The sequence below is a fragment of the Protopterus annectens genome, chromosome 4.part1 (assembly GCF_019279795.1).
Source record: "Protopterus annectens isolate FY-2018-M chromosome 4.part1, PAN1.0, whole genome shotgun sequence".
Taxonomy (NCBI): domain Eukaryota; kingdom Metazoa; phylum Chordata; order Ceratodontiformes; family Protopteridae; genus Protopterus; species Protopterus annectens.
In genome coordinates, this window is record NC_056734.1 from 653,879,039 (window position 1) to 653,901,296 (window position 22,258).

Below are 22,258 nucleotides of genomic sequence, written 5' to 3' on the forward strand. Positions count from 1 at the left end.
AATTTAAGACTGTTTGATAGCTTGTGTCAGTGATGTGGCAGAAAGCCATGGAGAATGTATTTTATAAGCTGAGAATAACAGCTCTCAGTTATTTTTAATTCATTTGGAAATGTAAAGATTTCTTTCTTAAATGTTGTACCCCACTCATGCTTTTCAAGTGGGTAGTAAGTTCAATGCATTCAGTATTCTCCTGAGCAGGCCTTTTTGCAATGTGAATTTTAGTCTACCATCTCCAAAAGCCCTCTGTTTAGCCAATTAAATATCCTCATTTGAGAGTTGTTTTAGAGTGGCATACAATGGTAATTATTGATCCAAAGGAATGTTAGTATTTTAATACCCATTCAGTAACACTTCTCAGAATACCCATTCAATAATGTTTTTTATTCGTCCATGGGAGTGCTAGGATTTTAACACATTCAGTAACGATAGTTTTTCATCCATTTTAGTCTAGTTTAATACCTATTCAGTAACTTTAGCTGGTGATCCATAGCAGTGTTAGCATTTTACTATCCAGTCTGTCACATTAGTTGTTGATAGCTGTGAGTGTTTGCATTTCACTTCCAGTTTAGTAACAACATTTATTTATCCAAAAGACTTTTAACATTTAGTTAATACCCCTTCAATAATATGTATCTACAGAAAGATTAGTATGTTAATATTGATTCAGCAACATTAGTTCTTGAAGCATAGGAATGCTAGCCTTTTACTACTTGCTCAGTAATAATAGTGGTCTATCTATAGGAACGTTACTTTTGTAATACCCATTTAGTGACAGTTGTTGTTGCGCCATACTAGGAGTGTAATAATTTTAATATTCATTCAGCAACATTAAATGCGGAGTGTTGTCATTTTAATACCAACTCATTAACAGTAGCTGTTGAACCATGGGAGTGTTAGCATTTGTATACCAGATCAGTAACAGTAGTTACAGTAGTTGATCTGTCAGAGTGTTAGCATTTTAATACCCATTCAATAAAATTAGTTGATGATCAATGGGTTGTTTGTATTTTAATTTAAACTCATTATTAGCAGTTGTGGCTATGGGAGTGTTAGCATTTTTTATATCATTTCAGTAATGGCAGTTGTTGATCTGTCAGAGTGTTAGCATTTTAATAGCCATTCAATACCATTAGTTGTTGACTGACATGGATGTTTGTATTTTAATACCCTCTTAGTATCACAAGTTGTTGATACACAGGAGTGTTTTAAGCAATAATCCACTAGTGTGTGTCAGTGTGTGGGCATATCAGGATTTACCCATGATTGGTGTAGTTGGATCAACAGGGTACAGCCTGAGTAATTAAACAAAGCAAACCATGGGTAAATCCTGATATATCCACAAACAGGCATGGATTATTGCTATTATACAACAACATTATTTAAAAAAAATAATTACTTTTCTTAAATAATGTCCTTGTATAATGGCACATCAGTCTTCTTCTGCAATATTTTAAAGATGTGCTGTGCATTTGTATGGGACTGGCATTCCTACGCTTGAACAGCACTTCAGTGAAAGCATTTCTAATCTTATTCAAAAACAGTAGTATTTTATCCAAAAAAGTGTTAGCATTTTAACAACCAATTTATAATTCATCTTCACAATGATGTGAGTGACTTGATTTGGGTACCGTGTACAACATCAAGTTTAACATTTGATGTTCTCCTTCACAGCATTAAGACAAAATATGAATGCACGTTAGATAAAGTAACTGTTAATTGCTGGTTTGTATGTACAGCAGTGGTTTTGTTAGTGGGTACTCAGTGTTTAAAGAGCTACATGTAGTGAAGCTGATATGCACTAATAATATCCATAAAACCGTTTGTCATGCTCCACTTCAATAAAGAGACAGCAAACCAAAACAGAACTTTGACGGGCTTTATTGAACTGATAAACATAATTTATTGCACCATAAAATTGTTTAATACTTCATTTCAAATTGATAAACACCAAAACATCTTTTAACCATCCATCAGGGCAGCGTACCTCCACTCACCCTACCCAAATAAATAACGTCTTCCTCTCCACTCACTTGGTCTTAATCAGACAGCATCCCTTCAGCCCAAACTCCTTATGACCATGTAAAACCATAAGGGAAATCAGCGCCCAACCACTCACCTTCAACCCAACCTACCTTATACCAAAACAAACAGAGGGGGGACAGAAGAGGGACAAGCCTGCCCCTCTTCTCCACCCAAGGATACCTTCCCTGAGAAAACAATCATAAATACAGAAAAAATGGGAGGGCCAGGCAGGCAACAAGATCACACCAAAATGTGCTCCCTCCCCAACTACCAGCATGTAAAATTACTCTAGCTCTAACCCTACACCTACCTCACTTACATCTCTCCATCCTCCACAGAATTAAGGCTTCCATACCCAGACTTAATCCACCCCCAACTCAAGATCCCTGCCTAATCCCTTCCCCAACCCCAGCCAACCCCCCATTTGCACATCTACCCTCCATCACTGAAGCTGCCCTGTGACAAATTTGTTTGTTCTCAAACCTCATTTCTCATACAAAACATACCAACCCTTGTGAGATGACTAAATCATTGAATGGTGCATCAGAATACAAAGAAACAGGAGTTAGTAGGGGAATTGGGGAGTACGTTTTCCTATGCAGTCATGACCATCAAGACACAACACAGGCAGAAGCATACTTTTATATATTATGTAACAAATTATTTTCATCATATGAATGCCACGGTAGAGTGCATGTATGTGCATGAGGGGGTGTTACTAGAAGTGCACAACTACTGCTTTGTCTGTATAATATAAGAAGATGGTGTATGTGATGGCCTTTCACTGTTTGGAACTCCCTGAACATAGTGTGAGTTTTATCAAGGCGTACAATTGACTTCTTACCAGTATCACAGAAAATATTTGAGAAAATGTCTCTGTTATTATAATTGCTATTCTTGCTGATACAATTTTATTCATATATTACATTTAATATAATGATTTTTCTTTCTGTCACTGGTATATTTCACCAAAAGTGTCATGGCAGTAAAGGGTCCATTTTGCATTAGTCCACAAGCATTCTCATTAGATTTTAAATACACATATTTAAGATTCTGAACTATAACTTGCAGCATCTGAAGCTTGATGTTCTAACACGCTAAGTAATACATTTTATTGAGGAATATGAAAATGCTACAGTTTACATGCCTGCGCCCATTTGTTTGTTACATCTGTGTAGATAAAAATGGATAAGAGTTCTAAATGCAAATGCTTCTTTTCTGAGGTGATTTGAGATACTAAGATTTGGTTAAGTGATTTGCTTGCAACAATTATACAATATGTATAGGTGACTCAAACTAACCTGCATCAGATAATACCAGTTAGTAAATTACTGTCTTAATCTCTGTATTATATTGTCATTAATGCTGCACTTGAAATTAGGCTTACTACCATAATCCTGAAGCCCAAAGACTTGAAACCCATAATTCTGAGACCATAATATCAAAAGACCAAAATGCTATAGATCACAATGTCTAAAAATAATGAATACAGAATCTTCCTACAAGTGTGAACCTAGGAACAAGTACTGACATGTTCCTGCAGGGGTGTGGGATTGTGAATGAGTGTTACTATGGGTCCAGTAGTTCAATATTATAATCTTCAGTGTTTTGGTCTTTCAATATTGTGGTCTCAGAATTATGGGCTTCAAGACTTCAGTCTTGAAGATTATGATAGTAAACCTTGAAGTCATGCATATGGCATACACTACTGTGATATTACAGCTGGACCTGTAAACATCATCATCCCCTGTATGTATGCATCACATGATTACTACCTATTATGATGACTGAGGTTTAGCATTTGTGGAGGCATAACCTTATTATTATTATTATTTTATAAGCATTTGTTTACTGGGATGGTCCACTGGGCCATAAAGTACCCATTTTCAGTGGAGGCCCAGGGAGCAAAGCTCCACAGAGAATATACAATATATTTTGAATAACAAACTCAGTTTGTTAAAATAACAAGTAAACAAAGGTATTAACAATATTTCAAATGGAATTAACATTTGTTACATTAAGAAGGCAAAGCAACTATATATATATACATCTATCCACAGGCAGTAAATGCAGATGTAGATTATCATTAGGGATGGGTAATAAAGTGGAAGATGGAAGGATGGAGGTAGGAAGATTGGAAAAGTGGAAGGAGGGAGAAAGTCAGGTTATAGGTTGTGAGCAATTATCACAAAAACTATCACAAGAGCATAGCCACTGGGTGGAGAGATGATGTTTCAGAGATTTTTTAAAGACAGCAGCATTACTAATGGATCTTAATGGAAGAGGGAGAGAGTTCCATAATATAGCAGTGGAATAGGAGTGGAGCAATTGACCAGCAGAGAGGTTAGTTTTTTTTTACTTGAAGAGCATACTATTTTCAGAGTGGAGGGGTCTGTTGGGGTGGTATGGTGTAAGTAGAGAAAGAGGGCAGGGCAGCTAGATGGACTGAATATTAGTTTGTGGGCAGTTGTTAGCTGTATGTATGTACGGTGATGAGGGTGTTCCAGCCAGTCTAGTAGATGAAGAGAGGTGCAGTGGTAAGATAAGTTTTGTCTGTTAGTGACAAACTTGGCAATGTTTTTATAGCATGAGTCTAGTTTGGATTTAAGACTGGCCTGTATGTTGGCAATGAGAGGAGTGCCATAAAGAAGTGATGGGAGCAGGTAGGAGGAGGCAATGGATAGTTTTGAAGAATAAGTAAGAAAAGTTTTGTGGTGATATAGCATGCCTAGTTTCTGGTGTGTTTTTTAATGTTGTTTTGCATGTGTATATTGAAAGTTAGGTGTTCAGCTATAGTGACACCTAGGAGTTTAGTCTGAGATGACCTCTATGGCAGTGTTATCTTGGGAGAGAATGGAGAAAGAGTTTTTGTTTATAGAAATGGTCTTTTTAGGGGTGAATAGCATATGTTTCATTTTTTTTGGGGGGGGGTTAAGGCAAGGTGGTTGCTAACCATCCATGTTTTGGTGGAGCTAAGAGCTGACTGGATGAGTTTCAGGAGTTCAGGTGGAGAATTGGCACTGCAGGTGATAGTGGAATCATCTGCATATTGGATGACTGTGCCTTGATTGAGAATAGAGTTGAAGTTATTGATGAAGATGATGAAAAGCAGAAGTCCTAAGATGGATCCTCGGGTACTCCAGTGGTGGTATTGAGAAAAGGAGAGAGAGAGAGTGTTGCTACCTAGCGGCTTGTTGCCTGTCTGTGAGATAGGTAGAAAACCAGTGCAGGGTAAAGGGAGAGATTTATAATTTGGATAGTTTTCTAAGAAGAAGAGAATGGGAGATAGTATACAAGGTTTTATAAAGCTCAAGAAATAGTGAGGAGACAAGTTTTCGAGCATCTCGAGCCTGACTGCCAGAGTCTCAGAAGGGTGCAAGGGCTGTGGTAGTGCTATGTCTGGGTCTAAAATCATGCTGGGTAGCTGACAACAGGTTATTTTCTAAAAGAAAGTTTTGGAATTGGCTCTGAATACATTTCTTGAGGATTATTGAGAGGGGAGAGAGAATGGCAATGGGTCGAACATTGGAGAGGTCCATATTGTTTCCACCTGCTTTTTTTCCATATGGTGAGACCATATGATTCTTGAATGGACCTATTAAGAAGTAAGCTGACAGGGTAGACGATGGAGTTTATGGCTTTTTGAAGAAATTCTGGGGGCAAGTTGTCATTGGCATTACTACATGGTTTTAGTTTAAGACATAGTTTCTTTACAGTGGCTGTAGGGATAGGTGCTAGTGAGAAGTTATATGAGTTGGGTGAGGAGGTATTTGTAGTTGGGGGGGATCTGATGGGTTATTATAATTTTGAGGGAAGTTGGAGATGAGATTATCTATGATGTCAATAAAATATGTGTTGAAGAGTGTGGCTATTTCAATGTTTTTTTTTTTTCAGGATTTGGACAGGGGTTATGGTTTGATCCATAGGATAGTAGGCTATTAATTGAGCTCCAGAAATGTTTTGGATTTAGTCTGTGCTGGATTTGTAAGTTGTGGTACTGGTCTTTTCTGCCCTTAATAACTAGGCGCTTAACTTGGTTGTGAAGGTGCCTGTAGGTTAAAAGATCGGAAGGGTTTTTGTACTTATGCCAAAGCTTCCAGGCTTTATTTCTAGAAACCATGTGCAGCTTGGCTGCTCTTGTGAGCCATGGTACTTGTCTAGCTTTTACATGTTTTATTTGGAGTGGTATGAGGCTGTTTAAGATATTAAGGAAAGTAGAGTTGAAAAATTATACTGCTTCATCTAGAGGAAGTATTTTAAGGGATGCCAGTTAACACTGTTTAAAGAATTGTTAAAGGTTGTGGGGCACAAATTTGATAAGTCCCTGGTGTTTTGGTAGTGATGTCTATTTAATGGGGAGGTGGTTTTATGTATTATGAAGGCAGGTAAGTGGTCATTGATACTGTTTGGTAGAGTTCCTGCAGAGGACATTTTTGGGGGTTTGGAGACCATGATCCAATCTAAGACTGTCCCACAGCTGTTGTTTTTGTTGGGTATGGTAATATCAGTGATTAGCTGGCTGTAATTAAAAAGGATTATGTGTGTGGAGGAGTGTTGCTGTGTGACCTCTAACCAATTAATATTAACATCGCCGAGAATTATTGCTTCTGTAGTTATGCTGTTGGATGCCCAAGCTAGGATTTCCTCTAATATAGGGATATTGCCAGGGGGAATGTACAGGACAATGATGCAGAGGTTTTTGCATTCATTAATTTTTTGGAAGGCTATTAAGATTTCTGCTGCAGAAAAGTGAGGTGTAGTTGAGTTGTATGTGACTATGTTGAAGGTGTTATTTTTTTCAGTCTATCTGAGCACAGGCATGTGAATCCTGGGGGAAGGAACTCTGAGCTTTCAATGTATGGTTTTAGCCATGTTTCTGTGGTGGCAATGATGTTGGGCTAGTTATGTGTTACCCAGGCATGGAAGTCAGGGATTTTGTTTCAAATACTTTGCAGGTAAATTGTAGTTAGGCATAAGGATATGTAGGAGCTATATGGGTTGAGAGTTGAGGAAAGGAGACCTGGATTTGGATGGATATCTCCACTTAAAGTTAGACTGGAATGTTTAAAGAGGCTAGAGGTGGGTTCATGTTTTTTATGTTATGGCAAAAGTAGGTGGTAAAGTTAAAGCTAATCCTATTATATGTGGGGAGGATTTTTAGTTTAAAGTAGAGAAAGCTGTCTGTTGCATAGAGGTTAGAAGACATGTTAGAGAAGGTGCTGAGATAAAGATTATGGGTAGAGGTCATTGAAGTGAGTTTGTGGTAGACATTGTTGATTTAAATTGGGGTAATATGTAGTAGGTGGGTTAGGGTTAATAGGAGAATGAAAGGTGTCAGTTTAGAGGCAAGTGGCAGTTTCTAATGGGAGGTAGTAGAGGGTAAAGTAGTAGGTAGCAGCTGTGAAGTTATAGAAAATGTTACCAGTTAGTCAGGGTGTAGGAAGAGAATTATGTGCTATTGGTGAATGTAGGATAACTCAAACTGAGAGCCAGAGCTGAGAAGAAAATGGAACTGATAAATGATTGTCTATTTATGAAACCTGCATTGACAGTTTCTACTGCACGTGTTTCATACATATTTTCAAGTATGAGAGAATTATGTTATTCCACAAATTAATAAAAATAAACCAGCTATAATTTAATTGTACATATAAAATATTTTGAGAGTATTGTCTTCTGTAATTGATGTGTGCTTAGTCAGTTTTCTTAAGCTATACAGAAGAGTTGTTCTGTCTAACATTTTTTTTGTTCTGAGTCAGGCAAATATTTCTGATAACCACATTGTCTTTATATTGGTTATTGGTTTTAGCAGCTAATGCTGACACTAAATTTATACCTACCTACTAGCATGAGTAGATGCTACTCTAGAGATGTCACATGTTGAAACTGTTACTAATGGTACTTGGCAATGTGTCACATTACATATTACAACACTTATAATGCTCACAGAGCAAGTAGTGTAACACTGTCCATTAGAAGGGTGTAAATGTGTCTGTAGGATTATGAATTAAATCTAGCAGTTAACAGTCTAACAGCATAGAAATGAGGTCTTATAAATTCAGACAAGAGGAATTTATGAACATATATATCAATAACTTTTGCTATGCATCGTTAAAAAAGAATCTTACCTGCCATGGTTTAAAGCTGTCAGTGGTAGAACATGTTGTGTTACCAAAAGTTCCATTACTGATTTTGCATAAGATCAGATCATGTAAGCCATGTGCTAATGCATTTACTGCCTTATGGATATTATAAGTATATCGAAAATTAGGCATATTAAATTTAGTCAAGTGATACTTTTCCAGCTGTTCCACACCCGTGCAAACATTCTGTGTTTGGTTTCTGAAAGCATCCTGTAAACTATTGCCAGTTGGCCAATGGCAGCCAAATATTTCCTCCCAGAAAGATCTAATGAAAATATCATCTGGAAATATGTAAGGGTGTAGACTGAGAAAAAACTCACTCATCCCAGGAACCAGCCCTCTGTGGACTGCAAGTCCTAAAGTACCATTCAGACTTTTCCATAATTCTTTTATTGTGAAAACTAAGGTAAACATCCAACCAACTGTGGCCAGCCAGACTTTACCTGTAACATTTTGTTTGTTTATCTCCTCCATGAATGGCATAAGCTCATTTATTGTAGCATAAGCAATAACAACAGTCACTGAGAATTTTTTGACAACCTCAACAGCTAGATGGGCACTTTTCTGTGGGTTACTTAATGAAATTATTTCTGTAAATGCAGTACAAACTCCATTAAGTGCAAGAACCCTTTTCAGATTCTGGCTGCCAAGAATACCATACTCATTATCAGATGCTACAATGCCTATCCAGTCCCAACCAAAGTGTTTGACTAAGCGGGCTAGGACGGGGAACTGAAATTTATCATTTGGCATCGTCCTTAGAAAGGATGGGAATTGATACTTATCACTCAGCATTTCGATTGTTGATCCATAACTGATCTAAACAAGAAGAATACACATATAAGTAGTTGAATATATTGAACTAGCAGAATTGCATTACAAACCAAGAAATATACCACTAATGATAAAAGAACCAGAGAAGACTCACTGGAAATTGCTTTAGCGTAAAAAATCCTTTAATCTCCACTTTCATCTAGTTGACTTCTTCTCAATAACACTTGCTTGTCATAAAGGGGCAGATCCTCTCGTGAAATAAGGAGGAATTATTTAATGACAGGATCCGCCCCTTTAAGACAAACAAGTGTTATTGAGAAGAAGTCAACTAGATGAAAGTGGATATTAAAGGATTTTTTACGCTAAAGCAATTTCCAGTGGGTCTTCTCTGGTTCTTTTATCACAGTGTTTTTCAGTTGGTTTTGGTTGTTGCACTGTGTGCCATTTTTGAGGTTTTAAATATACTACTAATGCAAAACACAGCAGAAACATTGATGCAAGGTAATCATTTATTAATTTAAAATTATTTTTTTGAAGAAATTGTGATGCTGTGTCATTTCTTATAACAAAGGCATGATTCAATTAAGTCAGTAAATTCTTTTGTTTATGTCAGAGATGTGGGTACTGAAATATGCAGCTTGCTGTAGACAAAGTTCCAGGAAATGTTATCAGGTTACTGGAAGAAAAATAAGTACATTAAAATAGGGTGTTTCACAGGCACAGATAGTCCCCCAGATTCAGCAAACGTCCGTGCAGGAATAACTTATTCCTGTACAGAAGTGACCATGGCTGTTCAGCATGGCAGCGCACCATGCATATGTATGAAGGCAAGCTGACATGCCGTAAAATGGACACGGGTCTGTGTACGACTTCAGGGGGTTTGTCTGAGAGCAGTGCTCTTGCAAAACCAGTATACCACCAGGCACCCAGTATTACTGCAGCACAGGTTACAACACCACTGTCCAAGGCCAAGAATACAGCCTCTGTGAGACCTGTGAATATCCCTGGCTGTGTTCTACATGAACTTCAGAGTGACCTGGCACCTTACCTGTGTGCTCTGTTAAAGCACAGCCTCACCTCAGGCTTTGTCACTACTGAATTGTGCACTGCCACAGCCACCCCTCCCCACAAATGAGGTGTAACTACAGAACCTGGGAAATACGGCCCCAACTGCCTGACAAGTCTGTTATGCGAAGCTATGGAATGCATCATCATGCACCTAATAAACATAGATATGGGAATCTGCAGACTCAGGATCCCACACAGTTTACGTTTGTGAAGAGTAGGTCATACCTGCTCATTCAACCTTGTCAACCTCTTGCCGTTAGTCACCTGAGCTGTGGATAAAGGCAAGGTGACACCTACAGCCTACATTCATCTTGCCAAAGGCTTTCATAACATTCCACATTCACTAAGCTCGGCATCAACCCCTATATCACTAGCTGGCAACAGAAACACAAACACAGGGGTAGACTGGACATGCTGCCGCAATACACTGAGACAGTTGCAGATGTCACTGAGTTTGTTGTAACATCCTTGATGAGGAATATGATGTTGGTAATACCAACAGATGTGAGTAATTACTGACTGCATTCCTCAGTGTCCACAACTGATATATCAAGGACACAAACTGTGTGTTGAACACATAAAACATGACAGACAGACTTGTGGCCAGTCTGTGGCCAGTGTGCTAGTGGAGAGGTATGTCAGAGACATATCACTGTGAGTCGTGATGTCACACAGTACATGCATGTCCACACAAACCCTGTCAAGCTATCAGTCCACCATGTGTATACGAGCACTGATGACATAGAATCTGTTCACAAATCTGGGGATATGTCCCCATGTTGGTTGGCTCTCTCTGCATGTCCTATCCTGTGATGTATTGCCACCCACTGTATGTGAATATGTAGGCCATCTGTAATGTCCCTCACACAGGCAAGGAAATGAGGCAAGACACGCATTAAGGAATGTCCCATATGTCGGAGCTAGCAGCAGTGTCCAGGCTCACAGTACAATACAATGTGGGCACTTACATAGTGGTATGGCCGTAGCAATACCTGACATCTGCACATTTGTACAGAGGACAGACAGAAAGTAGATAGCCAACAGGTTATGCATTAGGATGAATGTATTGAAAGATACATGTCTGAAACTGAAAGGTATGCCATTACTACATGACAGCAGTCCCCAATGACATGTCCAAAGAACATAGTAGTCTACAGTTAATATCAACATATCAGATCAATATCCAATGGGAGATACATACAAACATATAGCTCAAACATGTAGAACAAGATACTCAGTACTCAGAGTCCAGCTTTACATGCAGGAGTGCATGGTTCCAGTACTACAATCTGCAATGTACTCTTAATTGAAAAAGCATTGTTAAAAGTACCAACATAATGATACCATATGTCTTAAACTATTTTTGTCAACCAGTGCACTGTAGCTGGTGTAACATGCACGTATGGCTGCATATAACTTGGGATACTACCCATGTATGAAACAAATCCAAAGAGAACAGATTATGGTACTACCCATGTATAGCCAGGTGTCCCATACAGTATACTCACACCACTTGCTACAGTAATGTATAGAGAATTAAATTTAATCAAAATTAAAATTAAGTCAATTTTATCAGTCTGGAATGTGATCAGTGGTTATGAAGGCTAGGCTATGCTTAGCAGGTGTAACCATTCCTTAAATGTAAATGGTAAGCAGATTTGCACACTGGTAAGTGAAGCCTACATGGTGCAAGTGCCTATACGTTTAACTGTACGTTAGCACTGCTTACTGTCAGGGAAACTTGTGCAAACCTGTTTAAAGCTGCTCAAAACTGCCTTAGGCACTGTATCCAACAGTCCTTGTTCTGCCTAGCAACAAAATAAACAGCTGGTGCAAGTCTTGAACCCAGGATCCTCTTGACTATAGTTACAGCACTTAACCACTAAGCCATGTGAGCTGTCAAAAATATCTTGTTGCTTTTTCAAATATATAATTCAGTAAACATACTGAATAATAGTGAACAACTGCTTTGACTACTACAATTGCTTACTACTTGTTAGTGAAAATAGCATTGAATCAGTCATATTTTTATATCTAAATATACACATATCAGATAAATATGACGGATACATCTGAGAAGGTAAATACAACACTCATGTTTACACATAACAAGGATGTGGATTATATATATACATATGTATGCATATATATATATATATATATATATATATATATATATATATATATATATATATATATATACATGTACATACACACATATATATTTATTATTTATTTATTTATTTTATTTTATTTTACATTTGTTAGCTGGCATAATCCAACTGGACCAGGTCCATTTTCAGTGGAGGCCCGGGGAGAAAAGCTTCACAATTAGATAGATTAAGTAACAAAAAAGACAAACAGACAATTATAGCACAGAGACATGCATAATAACAATGGTGAGCTTAAACTGTCCCAATAAACTATGAAATAATTTCAGGTCTACTAGTCTAGTCCTTATAATCTTGTGTTAATCCAACAGTAGGAAGATTAGGAAGGAGGCAAAGAGGAATAAGAAATACAGTCATCTTTATGTTACACATGGGCAAATCCAGGTTTTCCTGAGGTGTGATCTGAGTGATATTTTTTGAATTGTGTGATAGTAGAGGAAGACGTTATAGAAGTGGGGAGGTTATTCCAGTTTTTAGCTATGGTATGAGAGTATAGAGCTTTCCCTGCAGTATTGTTGGCACTAGGTATACAGAGGAGAGATTTATTTCTAGAATGAAGTGGACGATTAGTAGAATAATGGGAAAGTAGTTGTTGTAGAGCTAGAGTTTTGTCAGGATACTTCAGAATGTTGAAGGCACCGACTAGCTGTTTGCAGGTGAGTAGCTGTGGAACTTCTAGCCATTGAATATCCCTAAGTGTCTGGCAGTGATGGGTTCTGAAGGTAGAGTTGTTAGCAAATTTGGCAACTTTGTTATAACATGACTCAATTTTGTCAAGGTCAGTTTTTTTAATGTGGGTTAGGATTGGTGCTGCATACATAAGGGTGCACAGTAGGTGAGTTTGAGCTAAGGTCATTCGGGCTCTGTCTGTGAGAAAATTCTTGTGTCTATAAATAGTTCCCATTTTTTGTGGACTTACTGGATGGTCTGAGTAATATGGACATCAAAGAAAATATTTATGTCTATTTCTACCCCAAGGAGCTTAGTATGGGCCGTAGGAGAGATAACACTGCCATTTCTAGATGTGATAGAGAAAGTTAGGGGAGTAGATGTAGATTATATCTATAACATATGCCCATAACATGTAGTGAAGTAATACCTCAGCAACATAACTCTCAACCTCTTAGTGCAAGGGAACGTAATGTAAGTATTGCAGTTATAAATGTAGAATGTTGCTACAGTAACGGGTTGTGTCAACATACATGTTGTAAAGGTAGGCTCTTCTGAAACTGATATGTACGCCATCAGTTACTGACATACATCATAAAACCATCAGTGAAGTACCACACAAATCACAGTAAAGATCTTGCGGAATACAGCAGAAATATGAGCAATAAATGTGGACAGTCTGAAACAATCTGGTCAGTCGAGAGGTGTACACAGAACTCCTTAGTGTAAGAAATGTGGACTGAGCCTGACAAAGGGGATGTTTAAAGCCAAGGAAATGGGGATATAACACAAATACTAGAGTAGATAAGCTCACACAGTTGATACATTCACACCCTCCTGTCTGTCCTAATACATATTAACTGGAGGAGCAGAGGTCCCAAGCTCACAAACTTCCCACTAGTTAGTGACATACATCTTCACAGCATCCCACTGCTTTGTCAGAAATACACAACACATATGATGGCCAGGCAACAGTACATCTGACAAATATCTGGACATAACATCACACTAGGGTGAATACACTGAGCTGCTAGGCATGTCACCAAGCACTGTCTAAACTACAGGCAGACTGCCACAACACTAACCTAATTTACCTGTGGGGGAATACACATGTAATTGCCAATATAGCAGGCACTAGAGGCATGTAACAGCATGGAGTAACAAACACCAGTGTGAATGTGCATACCCACAACCAGTCTCTATACACTCACAGTCACATTATTGTAAGCCTAATTAATAGTGCAGTATATGGACTGTATGAACAAAACACATCATCATATTTGCCACTAACACACTAACCCTTCATATACTGGCCCAATTCACAGAGTAGTCTGATGCCTGACTGTGTTATGGGACATATCTCCATCTGGCCCTACAAACATATAAGCTGATAGGGTACCAGAAAATGGAGCAGCATGCAACATCAGATAGAACAGGACCAAGAACACTGACATCTACCCCAGTCTGTACACAGGCCAAATAACATATTCACAATACACTACTACACAATACTGACACTCTATCAGCAATCCCCGTAAGTACACAGACCTCACTACTGTACAGACTACAGCAGAATGTCCATGTTTTGTCCTCAAATATAAGGCCTCCTATACGTAATGTCTGGCAGTCTGATACATCACTGGCTTGATATCAGGAATGATGTCAGTAAATAATGATATACTGTACATATCCACCTCTTTCTGCATGACATATGGACAAAGGGTGACAGACTTGGGGAACAGAGGCACAAACACAGGGCCAATATTGGTATATTGCTGTGATAAACAGAAAAAAATACTGGTGTACAGGGTTTGTTGTAACATATCTTTTCTGATGGATATGAAGTCAGTAACACACAAGGATATTACAATTTACTGACTGCAATCATCAGAATATGCTACTGGGGCATCAGTGGTGGTGCAGGGGTTAGCATTGCCACCTCACAGCAAGAGGTTCTCTGGTTTGATCCTTGGCTGGGATGCCTTCTGTGTGGAGTCTGCATGTCCTCCCTGTGGTCATGTGAGTTTTCTCCGGCTGCTTCAGATTCCTTCCAAAGACATGCTGTAGGTGAATTGGGCACTCTAAATTGGCCCTAGGTGTGTGTGTGTGTGTGTGTGTGTGTGTGTGTGTGTGTGTGTGTGTGTGTGTGTGTGTGTGTGTGTGTGTGTGTGTGTGCGTCTTCTGTGGAAGTTTGGGTGATGGGCTGCCAACTTGACACAACTCCAGTGCCAATCATGAGCAGACAGGTGGTCCTCTGTGGTGACCCCTAACCAGGAAAAGACAAAAGAAATATCATCAGAGTATGCTACTGCATTTCTGAAGACAGAAAATGTGTGAGTAACACACCACATGTAAGACTCCAAACTCTGGCCAGTCTGCAGATAGCCCTACAGGTGAGAGTTTTCTCAACCACAAAACACTGTCATGCCAGACATTAAATCATGCAGAACAGCCATATCCACACAACCCCTGTTAAACCAACATTACTTTAAATGTAGAATACCAATACTTTCATTCTGTCCCTATTTCTGGAAGAACATCCTCCCCCCAGTTTGTTGGCCTGCCTCCACAGTGTTTGTTGTAAGAGGTATTCCAGTTTGTTGGCCTGTCTCCACAGTGTTTGTTGTAACAGGTATTTCCAACAGTTTACTATCATTATGTCGAACTGGACTTGGTCGAATGCTGTTTACATCGACCCACGTCCGTGAAAGTTGACATTGCCAAATCCTGACATTGCCAAATTATGTCTCAAATGTGACCACAGAATAGGCTTTACCATGGGTCGAGACAGGGACGAGATTTGTAATTCGGCAATGTTGGGTTCAACATTGTCACCATTTGACCCCCTGCCTTTTGTTGAAGTGGATTCTTCCAAATCCACTTCAACATAATGATAGTAAACCATTTTCAACTACCCTCTGTGATGCTGTTTGTCAGACATCCACATGAAGTCCTGCCCACACTGAAGGAAAAGGGCCAACACCCACATGAAGTGCTTAGTTATAGGAGTGTGTTTCCATGAAATTGGCTATAGGAATGATACTCAGCTGTTCCACATGCAATTAGCAAGTGGGGGACTCCAGTTCATCCACAGGCCATCAGCTGATCATGAGCATTACCTACAAAGGTTAAGCTGCTATCTATGTATTTTTCCACATCTACAAGAGAGGAAGAGAGAGAGAGAGAGAGAGAGTGACAGAGAGAAAGAAAGAAAGGAAGAGAGAAAGAGCCAAGCATGTTTGTGTATGATCCGTGGGTGGAGAGTGGTCTCTGGGTATTATAATGGTTGCCTATATTGTTCACTAATCCATACTGTCACATAGCCATTGCACATAGCAGTAGACATTTATTGCTGTGGATTGTCTACAACAACCACTACAGTGTTTGACAACTGCTGGCCTTGTAATGTGGACATTGGGACATATAGGTCCTCAATACAATAATGTAGCAAAACCCGCACCACAATGAATCCCGTTATTACAAAATCACACCAACATCCACACAGGATACTGATGATACACACACACACACACACACACACACACACACACACACACACACACACACATACACACACACACACACACACACACTTGCCAGTAATGAGTTTCAAACCCCTACAAAGCTATGTATTGCTATTACAGTGTTAAACATTCATCGCAAGCACCATGAAGCTTACATGTTAGAGAACTGTCTAAAGGTATCTTTGAAGGTGAGTGACATCAGCAGCAGTACTAAAGGAGGGGTAAGGGAAGTATAGTAAGTGTGAATGTCCACAAAATCAGGTGTCAACAAAGACACACACACTCTCTCTCACACAAAAACAAACATTATCACTGTTGCCAAGACCAGGTTTAGAACCTCTATCTAACTAATTTGCTACACTATGAGATTAGGCAGTTATCACAAGCGCCACAGAGCTTAAATGCTGGTTAGGTGTCCAAAGGTATCCTTGCAGGTGAGTGATATCAGCAGCAGTGCTAAAGTAGGGGTAAGGAAAGTGTAGTAAGCATGAATGTCCACAAAATCAGGTATCACCAAATACACACACACTCTCTCATACAAACACACGCATTATCACAGTTGCCAAGACCAGGAATAGAACTCCTACCTAACTAGTTTGCTATGCTACAGTATTACACACTTACCATGAGCATCAGGTAGCTTATAGGGCTGAAACTTGGCCAAAGTGTTATTTCAAGGTGACTGACAGCAGGCATGCTAAAGCAGGGCAATGGGAGGTGTAGTGAATGCGAATGGCCTCAAAATCATTCACCTTCACACACACAAACACACTGCAACAGTTGCCATGTCTGTGAGTAGAACTCCTCCCTATCAAATTTGCTACACTACAGTATTACACACTCATTACGAGCATCACATAGCTTCTAGGGCTGAAATTTGGCTGAAGGGTTATTTCAAGGTGACTGACATCAGCAGGCATGCTAAAGTAGGGCAATAGTAGGCGTAGTGAGTGTGAATGGCCTCAAAATCATTCACCTCCACACACAGTTTAAAAGTTGCCATGTCTGGGATTAGAACTCCTACCTAATTAGTTTGTTATACTACAGTATTACACACCTATCATGAGCACCACGTAGCTTATAAGGCTAAGACTTGGCCAAAGGGTTATTTCAAAGTGACTGACATCAGCAGGAGTGCTGACACAGGTAATGGGAAGTGCAGTGTGTGTGAATGTGCCATAAATCATTCCTTTGGAAACACACACACACACACACACACACACACACACACACACACACACACACACACACACACACACACATACACATACACTCAGTCACACACAACTTTACATTTGACAGGACTGAATATACAAATGCTACATGAATACTGATTTGTACTATCATGTTACACAGTTATCACAAGCATCACAGACACTATAGGGCTGAGGGCTATCAGAAGAAATGTCTACAGTGACTGACATCAGCACATCATGTAATATTGCCCAACTAGATGTATAGTGGGTGGGACAGGCCTCATAATGGCATTCTCCCTGTCTCTCTCTCTCTTCCCCACATATATTTGTGTGTATGTTTGACATATTATAGTGTGTTGGCCTTGGATATGTGTGAGTATTCCTATCTAATGTGTGTGTGAAGCATAAATGGTGTACAATTTGGTGTGTGTGTGCACAGACATCTGCAAATGACAGATATGTATAGTCCACTGTGTTATCAGACATGGACTTCATTTCTTTAAGTATAGGAGCATGCCCAGAATGACATTCTGTATTGAGATTGTGAATCCATTCCAGGTAGGGTTGTACTCCAGTCCAGGGTTTAGTGCTCTACACCTGCAGCTAGCAACCTGTTTCTGCAGAATATCTGTAGATAGGTTGACAATATGGAGTCACAAATGGTGACAGATAGGGAGATACTGTAACTATTGCTGTCTGTGCTGCTTGTGTTACATGGTTGGTGTTAGCAGAAATATTCAGACATATGTACTGTTTTACACTGTGATGTATTATGTCATCAACTACTGACAGATATAATTATTTGCTCACAGTTATTTCCTGGGAAATACAAGATGAATGAAGCTGAGTCCAGTATTGTGGTCCACAGCCTACACATTCTTGCACACTCATGCCATTCTGGAGGGGTAGCTGCAGATACTTGCTGATAGGTCTGTGTAAATGGTCCATACCATGGTGGCTGAGAATCCCTTTGTTGTGCATATATTGACTTAACAGAATGTCCATATCCTGCTGTGGCCATACCTCTCAGCTGTAAAGATTCACCCAGGTTACCCAGATGCATGGCTCATACATCTGGTCAGTACCCCTTCATATTGTGGCTTATGAGCAGGTTTGTAGCCACCCATTACTGGGTTTGCAGGCAGGGGTAGTATGGGCACACATCAGAGTTTCAGACTTCACACACTCCATGACGTCCATGCTGCTACATCCCCCCACACTCTTATTCTATCCTCTTCCTAACATAATGCGAGCAATATCTGAGAAGTATCCCTACAGTTGGCCCTTCATCCCAGCGGTATTTATGGATTGGTCTACAGTTCATGCAGTAGGACATGGGGGGGCATGCTACTGAGATTTGTCAACATGGCCTTGTATTTGTGTTCTGTTGACTGTGTTGGGTTGTTAGTTGAGACCCCATGAAATACCAAACATTGGCACTACAGGTGAGGCACAGGCCATTGACAGAGGTCTGTAGGCCATTTGGTAGTGATACAGGCCATCTGTAGCAGGCCAGTGCATTCTGTCACTCCTACATTCCCAGGCTGTGAGCCAGTGGATTCTCCTGGGGTGGCAGGCTAAGTGTGTGAGGTGTTAATGGCAATAGTTCATGTCCATATTGATCCATTGGTCTGGATGCAGGCAAGGTGCTGCTTACAGCTAGGGACACACCTGCATAGAACACCTCTTCAGCATGCTGTATTCTGTGGGTATTCCCATACAGAAGTGGGGGTCATGCTGTACTCATTCCCAACAGCAAGGATATGACCTGTTATAAACCTGTGGCTGATGGTGGGGTGAGCTGAGTGCATGTGTGACATGAAAGCTACTTGCAGCCGACTCACAGATATACCTGGCACATTCCCCTTATGCTGCCTTGTGTGCGGACATAGACAGTCTCTCATTACTTCATAACTGTGCCTTTGTGGTCTGCCAGTGATTAGCCAGACTACATCAGTATCCCATACTACACAGACAACTAATGTGCTGCTAACCTGTCTGTACAATTACAAAGTTGTGTGCAGTGGACAGTTGCATTTCATGCACTCTGTCTAGGGTGCTTCCACCTGTGCACTGCATGTATGCGCCCACATTCATGGCATGTCCATCTTTCAGATGGTGACAGATATTGACATCTGGACAGTGATTATGGATGACTGCTGACATGGATATTGCTGAGAAGCATTGTGGTTGGCACTGCAGTTGTCGGAACATGGCCCTGTTAACCACAGTACTGCCCATAGCCCACTGAGACACAACCCTCCAGGCCTACATGCTGACCACTTCCAGACAATATTAAACACACAACAACGCAACACACAGACCCCTGCATATTGTACACATGCAACAATCTCTCCTGTAGATTGGGCCAGTTCAGGTAATCTGTGCTCCACTGATATAACTCCTCACACTTACATGTTACTGTATTTCTACATAGGATTGTGGGAAGGAGCACACCTGATGACTTTAAACATTTGCTATGGTACTGGTATTTGAGGTACAATGTTGGCTTCAATTTCATATTGTATTCTGATCTATCATGCAGACTGGAGACATATCAGTAGAGTACAGGTCTTAGGTTTTATTGACCTACATTTCAGTTTCAGACTTCTTATCCTTCAGAACTAACATACAACTGCCAGACCTGTTGTAGTCTGTCTGTGTAAATCTGGAGGGGGGCTGTTCACCATTGCCATGAATTGGAGGCCTTAGCCCAGCCTTTCTTTATGGTCATCTACACCTGTCTTGCTTTCTGTGGCTGATGGTGGGTATGTGAGCCTCACTGACATGCATGTGTGTGTCCTATGGACACACATTTGGGCCACCACATGTAATGCAGTGGGATTTGTCACCTTGTCTAGTTCTGTCTAGTATGTTGACACCAGTATTTGTTATGGATTTCATGGTGCCCATATAGGTGTCCAATATCTGCTGCCATCCCATTCAGCCACCCTATTCCCTTGCATGCTCGCGTCCATACCATAGATACAACTATCAGAACATACTACTCCATTCAGTAATTGATAGGAAGGGTGACTTACCTTGTGGCTGGTCCAGTATTGAGGACGGTGCTGGAGGGCTGACTATGTCAGATGCACATAGAACACTCTATACACGGTAAAGCACAGGTAGTGTCATGTTTGGCATCCCTTTTACTGTATGTGCGAGTCAGAGAGAGGTGTCATTCCCTGGGTCCCTACCATGTCAGTGTGTGTGCTACACCTCATCTCTTTGCCAAGACCTGGGCATTCTGGGCACACCTCCTTCTGCTTACATGGGCAGGCTCAGGTAGTTCCTCCTCCATGCCACTCTGTGCCTGTGATGGCCTTGGCAATGGTGGGGGGCTGTGTGGCCTTGCCCTGTGCTGTTACTATTGCAGCTGTTTCTGTTGGATCATATTGAGTAGCAAGGCACATACTATGAACATTTGTGCACATGTAGCTGGAGAGTACTGCAAGGCTCCACCAGATATGCCCAGGCAGCAGAACCGTGACTTGAGTATCCCAAACACACACTCTATTATGATTCTGGTTTGTGCATGTGCCTCATTATGGAGTTATTGTTCAGGTGTGTGTGCATTTCTGAGGAGTGTCATCAGCCATGGCTACAGTGCGTAGCCAGCATCTCCCACTAGGTGGCTATATGGGACGTGGGTTTCCTCCGGGTACTCCGGTTTCCTCCCACATTCCAAAGACATGCATCTGGAGCATTTCTCCCCGGGCCTCCGCTGAAAACAGGCTCTGTGGAACCTAGTCGGACTTTCCCGGTCAACAAATGATAAATAAATAATAAATAAATAAATGTACCCAATGGCAAATGACTGGTACAGCTGTGTCATATGCCAGATGTGAGAGTCATGATAGCTTCCAGGGCTGCCAGCACACACATTCAATATAATGCCCTGGGCATCGCACATGACCTGGCAGTTGATGGAGGGGAAGCCTTTGCAGTATATGTAGACCTTATCCCGCTCTCCAGGTGGTACTTTGATGTGCATATGCATGCAGTCTATAGCACCCACTACCTCAGTGTATTCTGCTATTTGGTGGAAGAGATGCATATTGCTGGTCAACGCCTCATGGGTGTTGAGGAAATATATGTGCTCACCAGCATGTGCTGACATGGCATCCAGGAACTGGTGGAGTACTCTGGATGCTGATGCCTGTGAGATCCCCATAATATCCCTAGTTGCCCTTTGAAAGGTACCTGTGGCTAGTATTCTTAAGCCTACACATGCCTTGGTATCCACTGGGATGGGTTCCCCTCTGTTGGTTCTGTGTTTGAGGCAGGGCTGGCACAGCTTAAAAATTTGCTGTAGAATGTTCTTGTCTACCCTATAGTGCTCCACTATCTTCAGCTCATGTAGCCCCTGGTAGATTACCCTGGATCTGTACACTCTTTTCCTTCTCCTCACTGTGGGATGGTCGCCAGCATTCGCATCCTCAGCACACTCAACCTTTTGCACATATCGATGTATGAGAGCAACAGCAGCCTCTAACATTTTTAGTTTTGTCAGGTAAAATTTCCCCATCTGTGTGTACCGGTGGTGTAGAGTTTGTGGGAAAAAACAGACTGAAAAGTGTTTGCATAGTTTATAGTAGTGTGCTGGGCTGTTGCCTGTGTAATTGGCTGATTCTGATACATTTCACCTGCCAGCTATGCTAGTTTTCCTTGATTGCCTTCCTACTGCT

General features: G+C 40.5%; 1 protein-coding gene across 1 annotated transcript in view; it reads right to left on the reverse strand.

Annotated features, from left to right (window-relative positions):
* The window catches only part of LOC122801270 (extracellular calcium-sensing receptor-like), a 151,523-nt gene that overhangs the window by 123,589 nt on the left and 5,676 nt on the right, over nt 1–22,258 (reverse strand). Inside the window, exon 2 of the mRNA XM_044070820.1 lies at nt 8,151–8,984. Within this exon, the coding sequence (XP_043926755.1) occupies nt 8,151–8,984 (834 nt within the window). The remainder of the gene's footprint in view (nt 1–8,150; nt 8,985–22,258) is intronic.